The sequence below is a fragment of the Cygnus atratus genome, chromosome Z, assembly GCF_013377495.2.
Source record: "Cygnus atratus isolate AKBS03 ecotype Queensland, Australia chromosome Z, CAtr_DNAZoo_HiC_assembly, whole genome shotgun sequence".
Classification (NCBI taxonomy): domain Eukaryota; kingdom Metazoa; phylum Chordata; class Aves; order Anseriformes; family Anatidae; genus Cygnus; species Cygnus atratus.
This window is the reverse complement of record NC_066396.1, coordinates 2,806,543-2,827,475: the sequence shown is the minus strand read 5'-3', so window position 1 is coordinate 2,827,475 and position 20,933 is coordinate 2,806,543. Positions and strand designations below refer to the sequence as shown.

The window sequence follows — 20,933 nt, the reverse complement described above, 5'->3', positions numbered from 1 at the left end:
GTTATAAGCCTCTGACTAGAGCTTTCCCCTTATTTTTACTTACTTTTCTCCGTTTATCTGCTTTATTGCAGTTCACACATCCACCACGTGCTCCCAGCTCCTCTCCTCTCGGGTTCCACATCAGCCAGTGACCCGACTGAACAGCCGTAGCCTCGTCCACCCTGTGCTCAAACTGAGCTCAGGCCACATTAGCTCTCTTCTCAGCATCTGCATCTGCTGATTAAAACATTAGGAGGAACGTCAGCTTGGAAGCGACGCATTTGATCAGCCAATTACTGTAACAAAAAAGCAGTGAGCTCCGATTTGAGGTACGTGAGAAACCGTGGCTGCTGCTTTCTGTCGTGCTGGAGAGAGCTTGGAGCACACCACAAAACGAGAGCGTCGCTCGGGGAGCTAAAGGGGGAGTCCGCAGGCTGAGCGTGAGCCTTGTGCCTGAGGTCTTGGCACCACCGAGGAGTGTGGCAAAAATGTGTGTGTGTGTTTAAGGGGGCTGCTGGGTTTTTGGTAGCGAACTGCAGTGAGTGCAGGAACAGTGGTTGCGTGAAGCAGGTGGGTAAGTCTGTAGGACGCTCTTCTGGGGTGAAGAGCAGCTGGCTGGTGGAGATGCTCGCTGGTGTCTTTGGAGGGTCAGTGGGATGATCCCAAAGCACAGGGCTTTGTTCACGGCAGCATCTCGTGTTTTTGGTCTGTGTGGCTCATCCCAAGCAGGCTGTACGGGCAGTGTCTGGCCAGCTGCCTCCAGCCTCGTAGCAGGATGTCAGCAGAAATGGGTGCTTGGTGAGGCAGCCGAAAGCCAGGCTCCTGCCCGATGTCCCCCACACCCCCGTGCAAGCATCTGCTCTGAATTTTGCTCCCGTATAAACCCCGGAGAACAGCGTTTTGCTTTGCTCCCGCGCTGATGCCACCCTGCTGTGCTGCCATTAGGCGTAGCGTAGGTATTTTTAGCGGCTGCAAACTGTGAAATGCTGGGAGCCTGCTCCTGCAGTAACACGTTTGCTTCCTGCGGAGTCCCGGGGGCTCGGGGGCTGGGCTGTGGCGTTGGGACGGCCGTGTCAGAGGCAGGTGATGGCTCTTGCTTGGTACAGGTGGTGAGGAAGAGAGGGGAGGGGGCAGGACAGCGAGTGCATCCTCCTCTTTGGTCTCCCCTTCCTGTTTGCTTGCTCTGGTGTCAAACATCTGGATGTGAGCCCAGCCAAATTCCTGCTCTGGAGCCCTTCCAGCTCCTCGCGCTGTGCCTTGAGGCTGCCAGGGTGGGCAGAGCCGATGTCAGACCAACCTGGAAGGAAGAGATGGATAATACAAAGCCTCCCAGTCTCTTTGTGTGGAGAAAGGTGAGTGTGTACCCTGTGTATTAGTCACAGTGTGGGACCGTCCTCTTTGCTCCTTGCCTCCAGCAGCAGCAGCCTTCACTTGCCGCGGTTAATTGTCGTGCATTGTCACATCGACCTGCGTTACCTCTCCGAAAGCTCAGCCTGGGCTTCCGGGGTGCTTGCCGTTGGGAAGGAGTTTCTTCTGGCTTTCATTAAGCTGGAGGTAAGACCTGGTGGCCTCATCCTGGAAGTCTGGAGTAAGGGAAGATGTTCTTGCGTCCTTGAGTTGGTTCGGTTCGGAAGGGAGCTCTGCTGAGAGCAGGGCTGGCCTCAGAGTCAAACCTGGCTGCTCAGGGCCTCATCCAGTTGAGCTTTGACTCTCTTTTCCAAGGATGGAGACTGCACGCCCTCTTGGGTGCTGAGCCACGCTCACAGCAAAGGATTTACGCTCTTATATCCCAGCAGTTTCCCGTGCTGCAGCTGCCGATGCTCAGAGCGCGGGGTGAGCGGCTGCCAGAGAGGCTTTGTGCTGCTGGTTTTAGTGGTGCCCTGTGTGATGCTCTTGGCCCTCTCACTGGGTTTCGTGGCCACCCAGGGATGCTGCCACTCTCCAGAAACACCACAGTGCTCTCGTGCGTGCATGCATTTGAGAAAGCTTATCGCCAACTGACCTAATTATTATAATCTCGCTCTTCCCTAGTTCGTGCAGGTTTCCTTGGCTCTCACGAGGCTTCCCCAGTTCCTCCAAGCTGCACTTTGATTTTTTTGTCTCTCTTTTAATAACATAGCTCATTCATTCCAGCTATGCAAGCCAGAGAGTCAGACTTGTAGCCAGACACAGTGAAGTACCCGTGAATTGCCTTTCCTGGCCCTGATGGCCATCCTGCTGTGGTTCAGCTGCACCTCTCAGCACCTCGCTGGGCTGGCCCTGGAGCTCCAACGTGCCCAGCCTTCCAGGCAGCCCCCCTGCCTTTGTTTGCCTTTGGTCCTGCTCTTCGTCACAACCCTGTCCTCATCCCCCTGCCCCAGCTGTATGTCTTCATCGTGGAAATCCTCTCTCTGCCCGTGTTACGGGTAGAAATCATGTGTTGTCCCTCTGCTCTGCTCATGGATGCAGGGCTGTTCGCTACCCATTTTTTTTTGTGCCTTCTGCAAGACCCCTGCTGCTGCCCTGCCCTTCCCGCTGCAGATGCTGCCTTCCCTACCTGACCCCTTTCCTTTGCAGAAGGGTTGATTTGGGTACAGATGTAGGCTGGTTACGTCGTAAAGGTGCCAAATTCTGCTCCAGCAAGACAGGGATTTGCAGCACGTCAACAGGATTTAACAGCAGCTTCAATGTGGATAAACGAAATGAAGTCTGCAAGAAAGGGGGGAAAGAAAACCAAAACATCACGTCTTGGGGTGAGTTCGTTTCATCCATAAATGTCTGAGAACCGGAGAAGCTGGGTGTTTCCCCGTGTGGCCTGACACCCAGCAGCAGCTGCCTGGCAGGCAGTAACCACTTATAACCTGGTGCCTCTTGCAGGGGCAGAGCTTACCGCTAAGCTCCCGTGTTAAAGCACCTGATGGGATCAGCAGAGGTTAGCAGAGGGCTTGAAAAACGGCAAGTCAGCACCATTGTCCTGAAAACTTGTTTTATGACCCGCCCCGCCTCGTCCTCTTCGGTATCCAGTTCAGCTTGGTTTGATGTGAAAGGGATCGGAGGAGCGGCGTGGGGGCATCGGCAGGGCTTTATCTGCGTTGGGGTTTCTGCGGCCGTCTGGGTTGTCTGGTGCAAGGTCAGGCAGCCTCTGAAGGGTAAATATTTTCTAGTTGGGTGGAGCAGCCCGTGTAGGAGCTTTTAAAAGCTGAACCAAAAACACTGCTGGGAGCGGAAAGCCCCAAAAAGCTGGCCCAGGAGGGTCCCCTGCATCGCCACCACTCCGCATAGCTGGGTCTGTGCGCTCTCCTGCCCTTTGAGGGGGAATGTGGGTGTTCCCATTTCCCTCCTATTTAAAAAAATAAAGTGACGTATTTGATGCATGCCTGAGGTTCCTCTAAGTTCCTAACTGCTACCACATGCTCTGAATGACATGCTCTGTGCTGGCGCACTGCTGTGCCCTCTGCGCAGCGTGCTGGGGACGGGTGGGACCCCAAGTGGTACCCCAGGTTAGCCTCAGGTGTTCTGAGTGCTCCTAAATATCTGCCCGTGGGAAAAATGAGTGGTGGTGACTGTTTTTCAATTACTTGGCGTATAGAAAAACTGTGGTAACAAAGATGGCAGTGAGGAACGGGAGGGTTTTGATTGCAGTCAGTCAGAGTGGAGCTGTTTGATTTCATTAAAGCAGGGAACCAAGTGACGTCAAGTCGAAGATGCTTCACCCGGTGCAAAGGAAAATGTTTTTTCACACCATTAAATGGAAAGCTGTGGAAACTTTGCGTATATCACTGTGAAACAAAAGCAGAAATCCTTTGTTTAAAAATACCAAACCCTGCAGAAAGAAAGAACTCCTTCCAACATTTTCTTCCCAGTGTTTTGGATGAAATGACTTGACCAAAACTATTTAAAAGTCACCAAGCCAAATCCGGGTCGCTGGCAAGCAAGTGGTGGTGGTGTGTGGTTTTTTTTTCTTTTTTTTTTCCCTTCTCTGGCTCTGTGCCATTAATTTTTTTCTGATCATTGCAATGTGACCGTCAGAGGCTGCGTGGCTTCCAGGTGCTGACTCGCTGGGAATGGGTTAAGCTGGGCTGATGGCTGCGGCTTTTTGCTTCTGCAAAAGGGGATTTTTCAAGCCACCGCAGGCAGCAGAGGTGCACGAACCTTGTCCCGCGCTGGAGGAGAGGAGCTGTGGAGGCTGAACCGTGCAGCACGGCTGGCCCTGGGGTCCTGCCCTGTCCTGTCCTCATTTTTCGGTCATCTTGGGTAGGGTAAGTCAACGTCTGCTGCTCGGTGCCCGGTTTCACCTCTCTTTTCTTGTGCAGCAGGCTGTGGTCCTGGAAGAGCTTGGACGTCTCCTGGCACTGCAGTATCAGGGCACAAAAGCTGGGGGCTGTTTGTCTGGGGCAGGGTGTCCCCATGGACTCCCAGTCCTAACCGAGCTCAGCGCTGCCTCAGACCCCTTCCAGGAGGGAATAGGAAGCACATCTTGGAAAAGAGAAGGAAATGAACTTCCCACTTACTGGGGGGGTATCGGTAGAAGTTACAGGGCTGACAATTACCTCTGGTGAAAGAAACTGAGTTTGGGAAGGTTTCCTGAGCTCGGGGTGTGGGACGCGAAGGCTGGGGGAAGGATTTAATCCTCCTCCTGCATGGGGTTAACAGGACTGCTCCTATGGAAGAATAGGGGAAGAATTGCTTAGAAAGCCAAAACCGCACCCCATGACGGAGTAGGGCATTGTGTTTGCTGGCTGGAGAAGAAAAATCCAGTGGGAGTGGGGAAACCCTGCACCAAGGCCCCGTGTTTTGCGTGCCATCCAGTACGCCAGGCACTACGTCAGCAGTGCTGTTTGTTAGCATCACTCCCACTTTTCTGGTAAAGTCTCCCATCGCTTACAATAACATGGAGCTGGGCGCAGGGTTTGTTTTCCCGACCATCCATGTAGTGTAATTTATTCCAAAAGTGCCTTCTCCGCTCTCTCGTTAAGCTCAGCTGCTTCCCTTTTGAGCTGCATATATGGTATTAATACAGCTTCTTCACTCGAATTGCCCTTTACCTTTTTTTCTGTTCTTTTTTTAGCCAGAGCTAAATAGTTTGGGCTCTTTATTTGTCTCTCTGAGGTCAAAGGTACATGAACAGCAGGCTTCCTGCCGCAGCGTTTCTGCTGAAACTGCAGATGGTTCTCCCCTTTGCTGCAGTCACGGTCCTCCCCCGCCACGTTCTTGCTATGATTAACTTCAGCACTGTTAATCCCTGGCTGTAAGCAGAGGTTGGCCAGGGCAGCGAGGCTCGGGAGGGAGCTTCCTGAGATGCTGACAGAGCCTCGCAGGAGCTCCTTCCATCCCTGCTGCTGTACCTGATGGATCTACGGCTTGGCGAACTTCACGGTGACGTGGTGAACCTTCACGTGGGCATGGTCTGTTGTGAGCCCCAGGTGACAACAAAATCCAGCATAAAACTCCCTTATGGATGTCTCTGAGCTGTCCTCCTACCTGCAGGTCCTCCGATCACGGTGTGGGGAGCAGCTCTGGGCATGGCTGGGTCTTGTTGGGGCTCCTCGGGGTGGGCACAGCTGTCCTGAAGGTGGGTCTTGTTGGTCTTGGATGTCTGCGGGTGGTCGTGGGTCTTCCAGTCCTCACCCAGCCCTGTAGGAACCGCATATCTGGTGCGGTCATGAGGCATGTTTATCAAAATAACTATTTCTGGCGTTATTCCTGGCCAGGCTGTGTTTATGGGGAAAAAAAAAAAAAAAAACTTGGTGCCTTCTTGTCCTGTTTCTCTTGAGCTGCTGGGTATTTACTCATCGCAGGTACCCCAGAAGCACTCTGAAACTAGGACCAAATTTCTGGTGCTCCTCTGCTCCCACCAAGCCTCTCCGAATCCCCAGCATGTTTGCTGTGGCTGGGCTTCATGGTGCTTGTCCATGCCCTCAGAGCCTCTCGGCACGTGACGTAGAGGGCAGAGGCTGTTCTTTGCAGGCCAAAATCGATTCTGGGTTTTTTGGGCACAGGGCTTGGCGTGCAGCGGGTGCTCGGGTTCCCGTGAAACAACGTGTGGCTGCAGAAGTAGTCGGGAGTGAGCTCTTCTGTCCCCCGAAACAGGCAAGTTTGGGGTTCTTGTCCCAACACACAGCTCAAAATGTGCAAAAAGCCGTAGTGACCAGGGAAGGCAGCCCATTCGGGCTGTCTCCGGGCATTCCCTGGGTAAGGCAGGTAAGCACCTTCCAGCCGTGCTCTGAACTGCGTGCTTCTCTTGGATGGCACAGTGTGCAGCTGCGGAGTTGGCTGGCAGCACCCATCCCAGGTGTCACCCACATTAGGCTGCTCAGCATTTCCCAAAATGCTCCTTTTTCTGCTCAAAGTTTGCTTGGAGGCGATCCGAGCTGCCTCCTCCCCGGCCTGCCAGGCTTGACCTCGGCTGTGCAGCGAACAAACAAGGAGCGGGTGCCCGGGCAGGGTGACAGCTCTGCCTGTCCATTCCTCACCACGAGCCACGTCCGTGTGAGTGCGAAGCCAAAAAAGCTGCTGGTTCATGTCTGCTGGGGCGCTTACCTCGGCCAGCCCAACCACGGAGGTGAACACGTGGCAGAGTCCCTGACCCCCACGTCAGTCCCTTTGCTTCTGGTGTCCTCCTGCCAAGGGTCCTGTCCTGGTGGGAAGCTCAAAGGGCAGGCTGCACCCCTGACCCTGCTGGGAAGGGAGCTACTGGCGTGAGCAGCACCAAACCTAAACCCCGTGGCTTTTAGGAAGCTGCGATGCCTGTCCGTGCAGCTTTGTGTGTCCGCCCCGCTGCAGGGTCTGTGGGGTTTGTCTGTTGGTGGCCTGACCGCAGCCTCTCAGCACTGAGTCTGGGCACAGGCCAGCGTGGTGAAATCCAAGTTTTTAACAATGGAAATCCAAGTTTTTAACAGAATTCATCACTCCTATCAACCCCAAAGGGGTTGATCTCATGCTGTCCTGGAACTACCTTTCTCGGGGTGGCACATCACCCCGGTTGGGTGGCTAAGCCCTTCCCGTGCATGCCAAAATAATGGTGTTGGGAGAGAAAAGGGAGGTTTGGGGCTGAAGCAGAGCTTTGTAGGAAAGGGGAATCTAGTGCGAGGGCGGCTGGGACAGCGGGTGACGCGGCAGGGTCTGCGGGGACAGCGGTGGCTGCCGCTGCCTCCTGCCAGGATCAGGGGCTGCAGGCGATGAAGGAACGGCCTCAAAGACGTATTTGTGGGGACGTGCGTGCTCCTAGCCAGTTAGCGGCAATAACGATGTTGACAAGCAAAATGCGCTCAACCTGTTTGTCACCTCCGTCTGCTTCATATTAATGACACCTTCCTGTCCCTCTCCTGTCCGCTGGGGCTTACCCGCGCTGAGCTTCGTTTACCTTTTAGCAATCAAACCCAGCGATCCCCTGGGCTATCGATAAACGTCGCCACGCAACTGCAGCATCGTTGCCCCCGGGATTCAGCAGGCTGCTCATCGCTCCTGTCCCCTCGCTTGCCCCCTGCCACTGGAGGTGGCACCGTGGGGACGTGGTGGCTTTTGGGGAGACACACGGTGGCTGCTCCGCCGAGTGCGAGTCTGGAAGCGATTGCACAAACCAATGCTCCTGCAGCCTCAAAACCGAGGCTGGTGGCTGGCCACTAACGCATTAAATTTCCTGTCCGGGGAGTTTCTCTGCTTGCTGTTTGCGGAGCTGGGTTCTTGAAGGACACGTTGTCGAGGTGGGTTGGTTCAAGCTGAGCCGTGGAGAGGAGTTGCTGTGCGTGCCACCACCTTGCGGATGGCAGCGAGCCTCGGCCGGGTGAGGCTCGCTCGGGATCCTGAACCATCGTTTCCCCATTATGCAGGGAGGATTTATGCCAGGGGTCTGGGTGATGGCAAAGCCGAGCCTTTCAGGTGGTGCTGGTTTGCATTGGGATGGCCCACCTGGCTGGAATAAATGTCACTTCTCTGAAATGCGATCGCTTGTCTGGGTGGCGACCTGCTGCCTGAACCACGTCCAGACCGTGGCAGGAATTGGGAGCAGCTAAGGAGGACACCGTCAGCCTCGGGGAAGGGAGAGATTTGGCTGCCAGCTCGGTCCTGGTCAAACACCTGTGCTCAAATACACGAGGGTCAGACACCGTGCCACGTGTCCTGTCCCCAGCAGAAGGTTAGATAAGTAGGTAGGAAGTGGGAGATGCTGCTCATGGTTGGTTTTTTGTTTTGTTTTTGTTTTGTTTTTTTTCGGTTTATTTCCTTCCCCTGTCTTTGCAAGCTCTTGGCTTGTGCCTTCTTCATATCGGGGGGGTGCCAGAAGCAGGGGCTTCAGGGGATGGAGCTCCCTCCGTGGGGTGCTGCTGCCCCCAGCCCTGCCCTCCGCAGCGCCCCGCTGCAGGGATTGCTGCAGCCTGCTGACATCTCAGCCCGGGTTGGATGTGTCTTTTAGGATTACGGGGCTTTTCACAGCACAAGTGCCCATTATGCTGCCTCAGTGCCTGAAAAGAAAAGATTTACTTCCTGATTATGGTCTCCCTTCGGCTGTTTGCAAAAGACCCTACGTGCCGGTGGGTGAGCACGGGGTGGAAACGTGCTCACAAACCACAGGGATCAGCTCGGTCGTCACCACGGGGCGTGCTGGGACGGGGGACACGATCTGCTGGACGAGGGGTTTGGCACCGTGAGGGTTCCAGCATGCTAGGAGGATGTCCCTTCGTTCTACGCTCTTCAGACGTAAGCCTGATGGTGCTGCCTCCTTGCCTGCTGGCTGGTACGAGCGCGGTGTGTGGTGTTCAGCTCTTGGAGGAGAGGCAGTGCAGCTCCAAAGAGAAGTGCGTGTGAAAGCTCCATTTTTGCTCTTTCTTCCCTTCTTTTGGTGACCTTTCCTGCGGAAAGGTGAAAAATAACAAGAATAAGGTGTGACGTGGGCTCTTGTTTCCATAGCTTTTAGTAGAAGTAACTGAACGTGAAAACAGATCCTGTCTATCGTAAGTCACGGCTTGTCGTAGCCACCCGTGTACGTAACAAAACTCAGGCTGTTCTTGACTCAGGGGCCGTTGGTTCTTTTTTGTGACCTGTTGGCATGTCTAGAAATAGAATTTCCAACGTATCTTCATGCATTGTCTTTGTATAAAAGCAAGGTCCGGGGAGCGCACCTTGCCGTCATGCCATAGCCAGAGCGATGCCCAGCCAGCCCTGCCCCATGTCAAGGAGCATCCCACCGCAGGGTGGGACTGATGTTCCCCTCAGATGCCCCATAAACCCACCCCCGCTCACCTCCTGAGACCCAGAGGTGCCTGCACTGGTCGTGGGCTGGTTTTCCCTTTCTTTTCCTTGACAACATCCATCACAAACCAAAGGTAACATCTTTCCCCCCCCCAGGCAAGGAAGCGCATCTGTTGGGAAAGCGTCTAGTGCACAGATTTGACATAACAAAAGGCTTTTTGTTTCTGAAGGTGTAGAGGTTTTGGTTTTGTTCAACAGGGGGAAAAAATCCACCTCCTAACCGCAGGTGTCTTAACGGCAGTGAAGCAAGCTGCACGGTAAATCACTGCCTGGGTGAGAACGAGGGATTTCTCGCTTCCTCTGCCTTCCTCACCCTTCCTCCTTGGATCACTGCGTCAAGACAGCTGTTTTGGGGTCAGATTCTCTGGCCTTTTGCACTTGGCAGTCTCCTGGCTTTTGCTCACTGTTACCAGGGTCAGCAGCTTTTGGTGGCATCAATGCGAGCGGCGTAACCCTGCTTGCAGCTGGCGGAGAAGCCAGGCGAGGTGAGCTAGTCCTGTCTGCATCCCGGGCCATTTTGGGGTATTTCCAAACCCAAATCCTGGTGACGGGTTACCCCACAGTGCTGCCAGGAGGGCTCCCTGCAAGGCAGGGCACCAGGGTGCAGCTGGGGATGCCCGGTGGCTGGCACTTACACTTATTTGCATTTATTTTAATGAGATGGCTCCGTCTTGATTTGCCGTGGCATCCGCTGGCTCCGTGACATGCCAGGCACGTCTGTGGCATGGAAACGTGGCAGCTGCTGGGCGCCTGGCCTGTCACTCGGGCTTTTCTGCATCGCCAGGTAGCAGAAACCAGACCCGAGCCTGGAAGGATGATGAAATACATAAAATGCTCAGCCAGCCGTGGGTACATCAAGTATCTGAGAAGCCCGAGGCTAGATCCAGCAGCAGTCGGTCGATGCAAGGTGTTTAGAGCTTAATTAGAAAAGGGTTAGATCCAAGATGTAATGGTTTGTATTGCTGTGCTTTACCTTTTGTCATCCAGGATGATACCAGCCAGGGAGCAGCAAACCCAAACCGTGCACGTGATGCTGCGTCGGTGCTGGCAGAGCTGCGGTGGTTCCTCCTGCCTGCTCCCTGCCCCCTGGGAGCTGCTCCCACGGTTTGCTCCGTGCCGAGGCGAGCCCTTGGCAGCAGCGATGAACTGCTCATTTCTTTCACCAGGATGCTCTCGCCGTTTGAGACAGACGCATTGCTAACCGCTCGTTGTCGGAAATCCGCCGGGTTAGGGGAGAGAAAATATTGCTGCCGCAGGAGCTTGCTAAAAGGAGGCTGCGGGAAGCCAGCGGGGCCGTGGTGCTTGGCAGGAGCTTGGACCCCAAACGTGGAGCCGTGAGTCCTCCCAAACACTGCCCTTGTGCTGGCTGCAGCTTTGGGGAGGCCGGTGTGCTGCAGGACTGCTGCCCCGAGCCGTGGCACCGGCAGCAGCAAGGGGGGAGCCCACTTGGGTCTGGTGCCTGCCTCTTGGCTGCTTTATACCATGCTTGAAGTGATGACAGAGGGGAAAGGGCTTGTTTTACTGCCTGACCTGAGTGCTGAGAGACAGACATAAAACAAAATATTCAAGGACTTAGGCCAGACAATAGCCAGAACCATACAAGTTGAAATATGGCTTGGGCAAGACGGTGGACGCGGGGTGAGGGAGGCTTTGCCCAAGCGCCCTGCCTCTCTGCCCTGCCCCAACACGAAGTGTGAGCAGGCAAGGAGGGAGTCCTCTCACTGACAGAAAGAAGCCATGGGACCTCCGGTTGGGGCTGTCCTGCTGACTTTGAGGACGTAACCCCAGGACCTCCAAGGTACGAGGGTGCCCTTTGGGAAAGCTTGCCTTGAGTGTAAGTTCCCGTCGCTGGAGCGAGGCGCGAGCTGCGTGGCTGTGAGATGCAGCCAGCAGGGTCCTCCTGCAGAGGAGGTGCCACGGTTAATGCTTGCATTGCTCCCAAAACGAGTAAAAACCACACAGGAAGGTGACGGGGACTCTGGAAGCCCGGCTGCAGCAGGCTCTCGGCAGCGAGGGAGGTGGCTGCGCTGGTACGTGAAGAATTTGCACCGCAGCTTCCTTTTATAGGAAGCAGCTCCTGCTCCTGGGAAAACACGGCGTGATAGATCCCACATGGCAAAAAGGTTTCCAGTGATCTGTCAGAGCAGCTCTGGAGGCTGTCAGAGCCTGCCTCGCAGCTACTTGCCGCCATGCTGGCTGACCTGCTGCGGGATTTTTGGGAGACCATCAGCAAGAGAGCGTGCGTCCTGCGTGTGCCAGGCTGGGTGTTGTTCCTCCTGCCCTCCGTTTTCATATTGGAGGAGCAGCACGGGAACTCTTTCAGCACTTTGCTGGAGGATAAGCAATGGAGAGATGCAGGTTTTCAGGCGTGGTACCTTAACGTGAGTTTCTCATCCCATGTCTGAAGAGCTGTGGCCAAGTGTTTGGAAGGATGGGCTGCGCAGTTGCCACTTGCTGGGTTTGGTGGCTGCTAGTCCTTTTCATTGCTGGGCTTTGATACAGGTGCCGAAGTCCACAGAAGCTCAGTACTGCCTTCGGGAGCTCTGCCTGAACTCTTTTACACTCACCTTGCCTAGATTTTGGTATTAAGTGCACATTAACTCCAGGCAATGTAGTTGGGGGGGTGAGGAATGCATTTCACACTGCTGCTGCTTGTGTGTGCGCGTTAGCGCGATGCTTCTGTTTCTTCCTGTGCCAGAATCTTCCAAGAAACCCATCACGCGTGAGAAAGTGTGTTAGGCAGGCGGCATGCATCCTGTGAAAGCAAAAAATGAAAGCTCGTGGCGCCGCCTGCTTCCCGTGCTTCTGGAGTGAGCGAGCTGCGGGGAGCACAGCCCTGGAGCCAGGTGCGTCAAGGGCGGCCCTAAGCTGTGCCACCGCTGCGGGCACCTTGCAAACGACTTTTGGGTGCTAGGGACAAGCCCGGGAGTGCTGTGTGGGTGGCTCTGCTGCCCAGGAGAAGCTGCCCAGCCTGAATCCCGCAGCTTCAGTTGTCCTCACCCCGAGCCGTGGGATTTCCGTCACTTTGCAAGATGTCCATGGGAACAGCAGATACTCAGCGCGCTCCCTGAGCGTGGTGCTTCGATATGGAAAACGAAGTTGGAGGTGGGTTGCGTGATTGCATCGGGTCACCTGCCACCAGTTGATAACAGAATGGTGTTTTCTATGCACTAAGGCAGCCTGGAGGCAGTCATTTGCTTTCTGCGTGCTCAGTGGAAGCTGCTGACAGCATTATCAGCTGCCATTAGGGCTGACGTGCCACCAGGCTGGGCCTTGGGTAGGATCAGGAAGGCTTGCAGTTGTTGGCTTCGTGGCTGGGAGGACAGTTTGTCTTTCTGGCAAGGAGCAAGGACTGGTTTGGGGAAGATCTCCATGTGGGCAGCGCTCTGGCTAACAAGGTTGTCATGCCAGCATTTTCTGGACATGCTGACCCCGCTCCTCACTTCGGGGTACGATGTTTCCATGGGGCTGCAGACCCTGCTCCCCGGGAGCTGGTTCCCCAAGGTGAACGCAAGCCTGGAGCACCTTTTGGAGGTGGGCTTGGTGCCGTGGGCAGGTCTGTGGGGTCGGCCGGTCTGCTGGGTGGGTGCTGCCTCGTCCCTGCCTGCTGGATGAACACCAAGGTTGCCCAAAAATGCTCGTTCTTCCTGAGCTTATTTGCTGATTAAGGCTAAAACTGCGCAATTGGAGGGCTAAAGGAGGAACCCCATTTAGATCACTCTTTAAAATAACAGCTATTAACTTCATTGTAGTATATAATTATTATTAATCACTACTAAGTCATAATAATGGGTTTGCACATCTATAGACTCTTTCTGCTGCTGGTTCCCTGCCTTGTGGTAACAACGAGCAGGGCTTGGGCTTTGTGGCAAAGGTTTGGAAGGTAGTTTGCAGACCCCAAGAGCTTATAGCCTTTGTGCTTTGACAAAGGACAGGGAGACAGGAAAATATAATAGAGATTTGAGGTTGTTCCCTGTTAATTACCATATAGGATACACCTCTGGGTCGGGAATCCTGGGCGGCAGGCACTGTGCCACCAGGAGTCCAAGGGACGGCTGCTCCCCAAGGAGCTCACAAGCACATCCCTTTGCTCGGTTTGTGAAGGCATCAGCCCCTTTGTTGCTTGAATGTGGCCTAGGGTTTTTGTTCAAAACCTCTTGTTTGTACGTGCCTCGAGGGTGAGGCGAGGTGGGAAACCTGCTCCCTTCCTGCTGTGGTGGGCATGGGAGGCTGAGACGTGACTCACCCGTACAGCGTGGGGAAGGTTGGTCCCGTGGCACCTGCCCCATTTGGAGGTTGTCATTAAGAGGTTGTGGAGTCCCCCCTCCTCGGAGATCTTCAAAAGCCACCCGAGAAACCTGGACGGGACAACCAGCAACGTGATCCATGTCCCGTGCATCTGGGCTTTGGTGCTCCGCGCTGTCGTGCCGTTAGGAGAAACGGTGATTTGGGGCGGTGGTGGGCACGGTGACGGTGGTGGCGGCTGTTTGTGCAGTGACATGCCTTACCTGTGTTTAGGTGGAAGTCTTCCCTGTGTTTATGTGGAAACGTCCTGGTGGCTTCTAGAAGCGGGCAGCGAGGAGGTGCTTCCCTGTCTGGTAGCTGGATGGGGTTAATTTTGGAAAGGGAGAAGGTTTAACTTTAGTTAGACATTGACGTGGAGGGCAAAGCTTTGCTGGGGGGCTTGAATTGGTCCAGACTGAGCTGGCTGCCTCCCGTCCCGAGGTGGCTCCTGCAAGGAGGAAGGGTCACCATCTGAGCTCCAGAGTGGCTCATGTGGGGAGCCAGGGCTCGCAGGAACCAGCAGCGGCACCTCTGTGAGCCTGTGATTGCTTTCTGGTTTTGTTTTGCCAAGCGTGTTCATCTTGCATTTGTTGGAGTTTGGCAAAGCCCAGAAATCCGTAATACCAGCTGAAAAAGCCCTGCGTGAAAAGGCTTCCTGAGGATGGCAGCCAAACCAGCCCTCACCTGGGCACGTTTTGGGGAGCGCTGGGACATCTCTGGTGGAGGTGGGGAAGACGGTTACGTGATAACTGGGATCGAGACTCTCTGGAATGGGAGAGACAGCTCAGAATGAAGCAGGCAGAGAGAGCAGAGGAGGATGAATGGTGCAGTGCTTGAACGTCATCTCGCAGGACCGTAAAACCATTCGGGTTGGAGAAGACTTCAGGGGGTCTCTAGTTCAGCCCCTTGTCCAAAGCATGACTTCGCATCCGTCCAACGGATAGCCTTTTGCTGAATTTGGATATTAATTAACCTTTTGCTGTATTGGTCAGCGTGCTCTGACCAAGAAGCCCGGTTATAGGGAGCGGGGTCAGAAGGGAAATCTGAAGGACAGACGCAGAAAACTCGGAGCCGTGAGTTACCTGGGAGCAGCAGGCAGTGCCACAAGGCCAGGCAGTGCCCGTGCTGCTGTGCCTCTCCGCTGACACCCACGCTGGTGACAGCAGCCCGTCAGCAGCGGCTCCAGCCCGTCACAGAGCCGTCGGGGGGACGACGACGGCCCCGCGGGGTGCTGGTGCCTCTCGTTACGTGACTCACACCGGCTCCACGCAGACTAATCACATAAAGGTTACGTACCACGACTTGTTGGTCATTTATTTTATTGTGAGCATGAGCTGTCGACCAGCTCGCTTTGCTGTCAGTGCCCGGACACCTGCTCTAGGGAGCTCTGTGTGCAGTGACGATCCTAAACCCAGCGCAGGGGGTAACTCATCACCATAAACACGGGGCGCTTCCACTGCCGAGCTCTGGTTTCCTTTAGGGAGACGGAGGTCCTGGAAATGACTCGTCTTTGGAGCTTTCTGCTGGAGACCCTGCAATGTCTAAAATACGAGGTTTGGGCTTGTTTGCTGCCCTTTGTGACTTTGGCCAAACCCGCTCCCTCTCAGTCCATCTCTCCTGTCGCAAATGCGCAAAGCGCTGGTGGGCACGTGGGGGAGCATCCCAGGGCAGCGACCCAGCGAGACCTTCCCTTGGCTCCGTGCCCTCCAGCATCACCTGAAAAAAAAATAAATAAAAAAAAAGGCAGAAAGCCCTCTCCTGCTGCTGTGGCCCTGGGGACGGGTCACCCTGGGGCCCTGCTGGCTGAGCCCCGCTCCAAGCTGGTGACAGCCATCCCCTTCCCCATGTGCAGACACCTCCGTGCACTGCCGTACCCTCCAGGACGTGCTGTGCTTCCAGCTCAGGTCTTGACAATTTCTTTAGCACTTCCTATTTAATAATTGGTGCTTTCCACTTGATAATTGGCACTAATTAGCTAAGGGGTGAGAAGCATGCCCTCCGCCGGGGCTCCGCGCTCTCTGGGGCTCTTCTTTTTTTATTTTTCTTTTTTTTTTTTTTTTTTCCTTCTTAACATGCCACATGATTTTGTTCGGGAGCTAATGTGTGATATTGATCTACATAATGAGCCTTTTTGACAGTCTGGGCACATTTGGGAATAATTCCTTGAGCAGACGAAATCCTTAGGCCAGAACTGCTCGTTCTCGGCAGTTTCCAAATGAAGCCGCAATTGTTCCGAAGTGACAGATGAGAAAGAGTTCGGGAGCTGGAAATTACACGAGCTGGGGACAGATTTTTCTTCTTCCCTTCCGGATGGCATGTGACTCACTCAGATTTTGCTTGGTAATTTTATACTCCTCTCCAACCAGGCTGTAAATACCGGCTCCTGGAGCAGGGGAGGGCGAGGGATGAAATCTGTGTCCCTCCGTGCGGCAGGAGATCCCGGTTCCTCACCCCGCCACCCGCAGGGAGGGAGGAGCACGAGCCTCGCTGCAAGACTCTGGTCCTAAATCCCGCTTAGTTCATGCGGAAATGCCCCTTCCCATCCCAGGTGCAAAAGCCTGGTGGTTTCTTTAAGGTGTGAGCGGCATTCAGCCACAGAAATAGGGACGCGTTTGTTCCCCGGATGCTCACAGCCATGTGCAAACACCACGCGGCTTTGCAGCTGCACGAGAAGTAGCTGACAGCCGGTTGATGCAATTTCGCATCCCTTCCCCAGAAGGGGCTGTAGGAGTAGCAGGGCACGGGGCAGAGGAGGGCTCCGTCCGTGTGGTTCCCCTCCTGTGGCTGTTGCAGGGCTGCGTCGATGGGTTCATGGTGCAGCGCCCCCCGGCCACACCGTGCAGCAAGTTCCTCAGTTTTCGCATTGTGTGCAAAATGCTTGAATTTTGATGGCCCTTCTTTGATGGTCCTTCATCGTGGCCGCCTGCCTTCCTGAGTCAGGGAAACTGGGGCTATGTTCCCCTGGGGCTTTTGCTGGTGTTTGACCGCCTGCCGGCCAGGATGCCCGGAGCCTGCTCCCGGGGTGTCTGGGGGAGCTAAACACGTTTGCCATTACAGGAGATTTGTGCTCAGACTTTGTCATGTTTATTTCGCAGCTGTAGCGAGCGATCTCCGGTAATTGCCAACCCCTCCCCGTGCCGCTTCCGTTTTTAATTTGCCAAGGCTCCCCGGAGGCTGGGCGATGCGGAGCTGCCGTGTGATTAACGAGGAGCCTGCGGCTGCACGAGGCGCTGCTCGCAGCCCCAGCAGCTCCCGCCGGGGTCAGTGCCGGGGGGGGGGGGGGACACCTCCCGGGGGAGCCGCCGTGGGTTCATCCTGCAGCCGTGCGGGTCCTTCACACGAGTGTGCATGCACAAAATCCGGTGTTTCATGGGAGCATCGGGTTCGTTGTGCAAGCAGTGATTCGGTGTTGTGCAGTAGCCTCCTTGCACGGTCAGGTGCGTGGGCTGGAAGCTCCCCTGTTGGTCGTGTGATGGAAGAGGGGCACGGTGGCTCGGGGAGGAAGGTGGTGTTTGAGTATCTGGTGGGCTGCTTGCTCCATCCTGCTTCAGACCCCAGGAAAGAGGCAGAGGGAGGGCTGGGGGGTCGGCATCGCCCGCTGGATGCATGAGCGGCAGCTCCTTACTCCTCCCTGTGCTCTGGGAGTCGTGTAAACCCTGGTCTCTCTTGAGGAAGCGTCCGTGGCCGCTGTCATCGTGGCAGAGGTGTCCTGGTGCAGTTCCTGTTTGAGGAGACGACGGCAGGACCTCCCCGTGCCTTTCATTTCTGGCCCTGCTGGCGGCGTGGCTTGTTCAGCAGCTGCCCCGCTCTGCGCCAGGGGAGGTGGCATCTCGGTGACGTGAAGGAGGTGGCCTGTTGTCAGAAAGCAAAGCTGGCAGGCTTTCCAAGGAGATCAGTATTCTGGGAGGGATGCACTGGGCAGGCACGCGTGGTGACCACAGGAGGATCCACCCGAATGCCCTCAGAGCTGCCCTTACCGGTGGCGCTACGTGTGAGGTTTCAGCGGCTTCCCTTCAGTAGATGCACGCCCTTCAAACGGTCTGGGTGCCAGCTGCTGGGCTCCTTACGTCCTCACTCACTGGCTGGGGGACGGCTGCGGGATCTTTTTGCCGAAGTTCTTAATTTCCTCTGTGGATCAAAGGAGGTAAAAGGGGTTTGAGCTCAGTCCCTGGCATCTCCTGCAGAGGCGTACAAGTACGCGGGGGTGCATCCGTCCGCATGTGGTGGCTTTGGAGAGGGGCAGGCGTTATTGCTGGGAATGCAGAGGGCTCTGGTTTTGTTTTGCAGCACAGCTCCTAATTCCCAGGTGATCTGTGCCCCGAACGAGACTATCCTACTCTCCCAGTAGGGTTTGTAACGTAAGCCCCTGGGTAATGGGCTTCTTATTGTGCTAGCAGTAGTCTGCATGTGCGCTTTTAGGAGAGGGCTGTGCTCCTGGAGCAGGAACTGGAGGGACGGGTGGCCGTTGGGACAGTTAGGTAGCTGAACCAAGCCCTGAGAGCCGGTGGTTTAATTCGGTACCTGCATCTGTTTGTGTTTGCACAGCCTTTTCCTCCTTTGTTCGTATTCTGACTCTAACCCGTAAGAACACGTTTAAGATCTGCACAGAGAGCACGTGGTGGTCCGCACGGCTGCTGCCGCTCTGAAGGCGTGCATCCTGGCTGGGCTACCTGCTAGTCCCCTGGCATCGGCCACGCCTGCAGGTACAAGCCCCCGGAGTCCCTGTGCCCCCCACAGAGCAGCATCCCTGGGGAGGCAGAGCGTCCCCGGGGCGATGCGGTCCCTGCGCGGGGCACGGCATCGCCGGTGGCTTCCTCCGGGGCTGCCAGCCAGCCGGCTGATGCAGAGCGCGCCGTGGTGCTCTGCAGGATGTTTTCCCTTTTTCTAGTGCATTTTTAACAGGCGGAGGCTTTAAAAATAGGTTCTGGTGTGATCGCCGTTTCACCTCCGCATCCAAACCTCCTCGCTGGACCGCTTGCAGGCGCGCTGCTGACTCAGCACCTCGCTCACTGCCGCGGTCCTAGAGAAGCCTTGCAGCTTCACCTCCCCAGCCACAACCCGAAGCTCATCATCCTCCCCCTTCCAGTGCAGCCAGCTTCTGAATTAAGCTTTGTTAATTTCTTGGGCGTGTTTATAGAGGTTTTCTGCAGCTTTGGGTGTGAGGATAGGCAAACGTTGTTGTGGCCCTTAGGTGCAGGATCACAAGATGGGCCTCTTGCTGGTGGATGCGCTGAGCCTCTGAATGTGACCGTGCAGGGTGAGCCGGGGCGCCGGAGCGGGTCTGCTGGTGTCCGTGTGTCCTGCGGCACGTGGTGGCTCTGGGAGGCTGTACCGTGTGCCTCCCCGTGCAGTATCGCAAAGGGAGTCCCTCGGAGCCGGTGGGAGAAGAACGCCTGTGAAGGAAGAAGGGGGCGTCTGTGCTGGCGGGAGAGGCAGGCACAGCTCAGCAGGTGGCCGAGGACTCAATTTCCACCCTCTTTCCTTCCCAGGCCCCCTCCGTTCCCGCTGTCCCAGCTGCAGTGATGGAAAACTCGTCGGTGGCGTCGGCCTCCTCGGAGGCGGGGAGCAGCCGCTCGCAGGAGATCGAGGAGCTGGAGCGCTTCATCGACAGCTACGTGCTGGAGTACCAAGTGCAGGGGCTGCTCGCCGACAAGACGGAGGGGGACGGGGAGAGCGAGAAGACGCAGTCCAACATCTCGCAGGTGGGTGGGGAGCGCAGGCTGAGGGGGGCTGCGGGGCTGGGCGATGCCAGAGCAGCTCTCCTAGCGCAGAAACGCAGTGAAATGATGGATTTGGGGCAGCTTTCTGCTTCAGCCAGGTGCGAGGACTCCCCAGCTCTGCTGACTGTGTTTTGTATTTGTCACGAAGTGGGCTTGGGGTCTGCCGTGAGGTTTTTTGGCTTCTCCGGGGTTCCTGTGTCAAGTGAAGGATGCTGGTGAGAGGCTGCCCTGCACGTGGGGGCTGGCAGGGCGCACGTGTCTGGAAGCGGTGGGTGCTGTTGGGGTGGCACCTCCACGCTGTCCCTTGGGCGCGGGTGCATGCGAGTGGAGTCTGACCCAAACAGCACCCTGCTTCACCCAAAAAATCCCGTCAGCTTTAGGAAGAGCTGCAGAGACCCAGCAGGGGGGGATCCAAATAGTGAGAAGCGCTCCCACATCCCTGTGTGCCCGTGCTGCTTCTCTCCATGTGCATGGGGATGTTAGTGAAGAGACAGAGGTGCTAAAGGCAGTCAAAAGCCCCACGTGCCCCCTAACAGCGTGTCACGCTGCTGCACGTTTTAATTGGTACAAGAACCTGTTTGCTTGCTTTGTGAGTGCTGTGTCGGAGAAGCAAACTGCTCTGCTACAGAGGGTGCAAATACCCAGCAATGAGAGCGATCGCTTAAGGGAGATGAGGTTTGGTGGTGTCATTAGGAGCAAAAAATAAACAACTTTAAAAATTGGCTTTTTAGCTCCAACACGAGGAGAAATTAAACCTCCTGAACTGATGTTGTTGTCCCAAGGGAAATCCTCCGTATCATGGAGCCAGCGCTCCTGCAGATGGGATGGCCAAACGGCACGGGGCTCATGCAGGGAGCTGGGGGGCTCTGCTCCGTGCCCTTGGGTTCGTGAGGCTGCAGTGAGCCTGGGTCCGTGCTGTGGGATGGTGGGCACGCTGCTTTCCTGCCCTACAGGGTGGCAGAAGAACGGGTGCAGGCTATAAACCATGTGCATGCTGCGCCTGGGGACCAGGTAAGAACGACGTGCTTGAAGCCAGGATAGGCGCTCCCTCCTTGGGGCACTTCACTAACAAAGCAATTCCCACTGAGCCTTGCCAGGGCTTTCCAGAAGGGACTGGAGGTGTTTAATCATGGATGGGGTGCAGGGTCCTGCGGGAGGGCGCAGTCCCTGCCCTTTGCCCCAAGACTGGGCAGCAATTCTCAGTCACTGGCACCGTGTGGCTAACGGGATTCCCTCTGCCCCATGGCTGCAGCGGGGCCAGGGCACCTCTTCCCAAGCCGGGCTCGCTATGGGATGTGCTTTACGTGTTATATTATGTATTGCCATGAAGAAATCACCAGCAAAAGGAACCTTCTAAAGAATAGGTTTTGCTGAAGAGCGGTCTTTTGCGAATCGACGATCAAAGACATTGCAAGTGGGGAAAAATACGTTTAAAAATCAAGTGATCCCGAGCACTTCAGTGGTGCGTTTTTTTGTAACCCCAGGCTGGAAAATGGCTGCGTTTGAAGTGATGCTTTGGAGGGGCATCAGGTCAGACAGGCAAGTGCTGCTTTACTTAACGTGTCAAGTTGAGAAACGCTATTGAATTAGAAATAAATTAATAGACAAAGTTTTATAACCACTTTGCAATTCAGAAGAGGCTTAACTCTGAGCAGCAGAAAAAACTCATCCTGATTTGCCCTTTCCTGTAAAGGAAAAGGTAAATGAAATCGGGAACCCACTTAA

General features: G+C 55.4%; 1 protein-coding gene across 26 annotated transcripts in view; it reads left to right on the top strand.

Moving 5' to 3' along the window:
* CTIF (cap binding complex dependent translation initiation factor) overlaps positions 1-20,933 on the top strand; it is a 138,300-nt gene that overhangs the window by 10,165 nt on the left and 107,202 nt on the right. For 13 of the 26 annotated variants that reach the window (XM_050716189.1, XM_050716187.1, XM_050716182.1 and 10 more), the window contains one exon: positions 18,978-19,190. In XM_050716189.1, the coding sequence (XP_050572146.1) occupies positions 19,011-19,190 (180 nt within the window). In that variant the 5' untranslated portion in view covers positions 18,978-19,010. Of the gene's footprint in view, positions 1-71; positions 309-11,919; positions 12,051-18,977; positions 19,191-20,933 lie in introns of those variants that run through there. The other 13 variants (XM_050716184.1, XM_050716186.1, XM_050716173.1 and 10 more) reach the window with 2 other exon arrangements.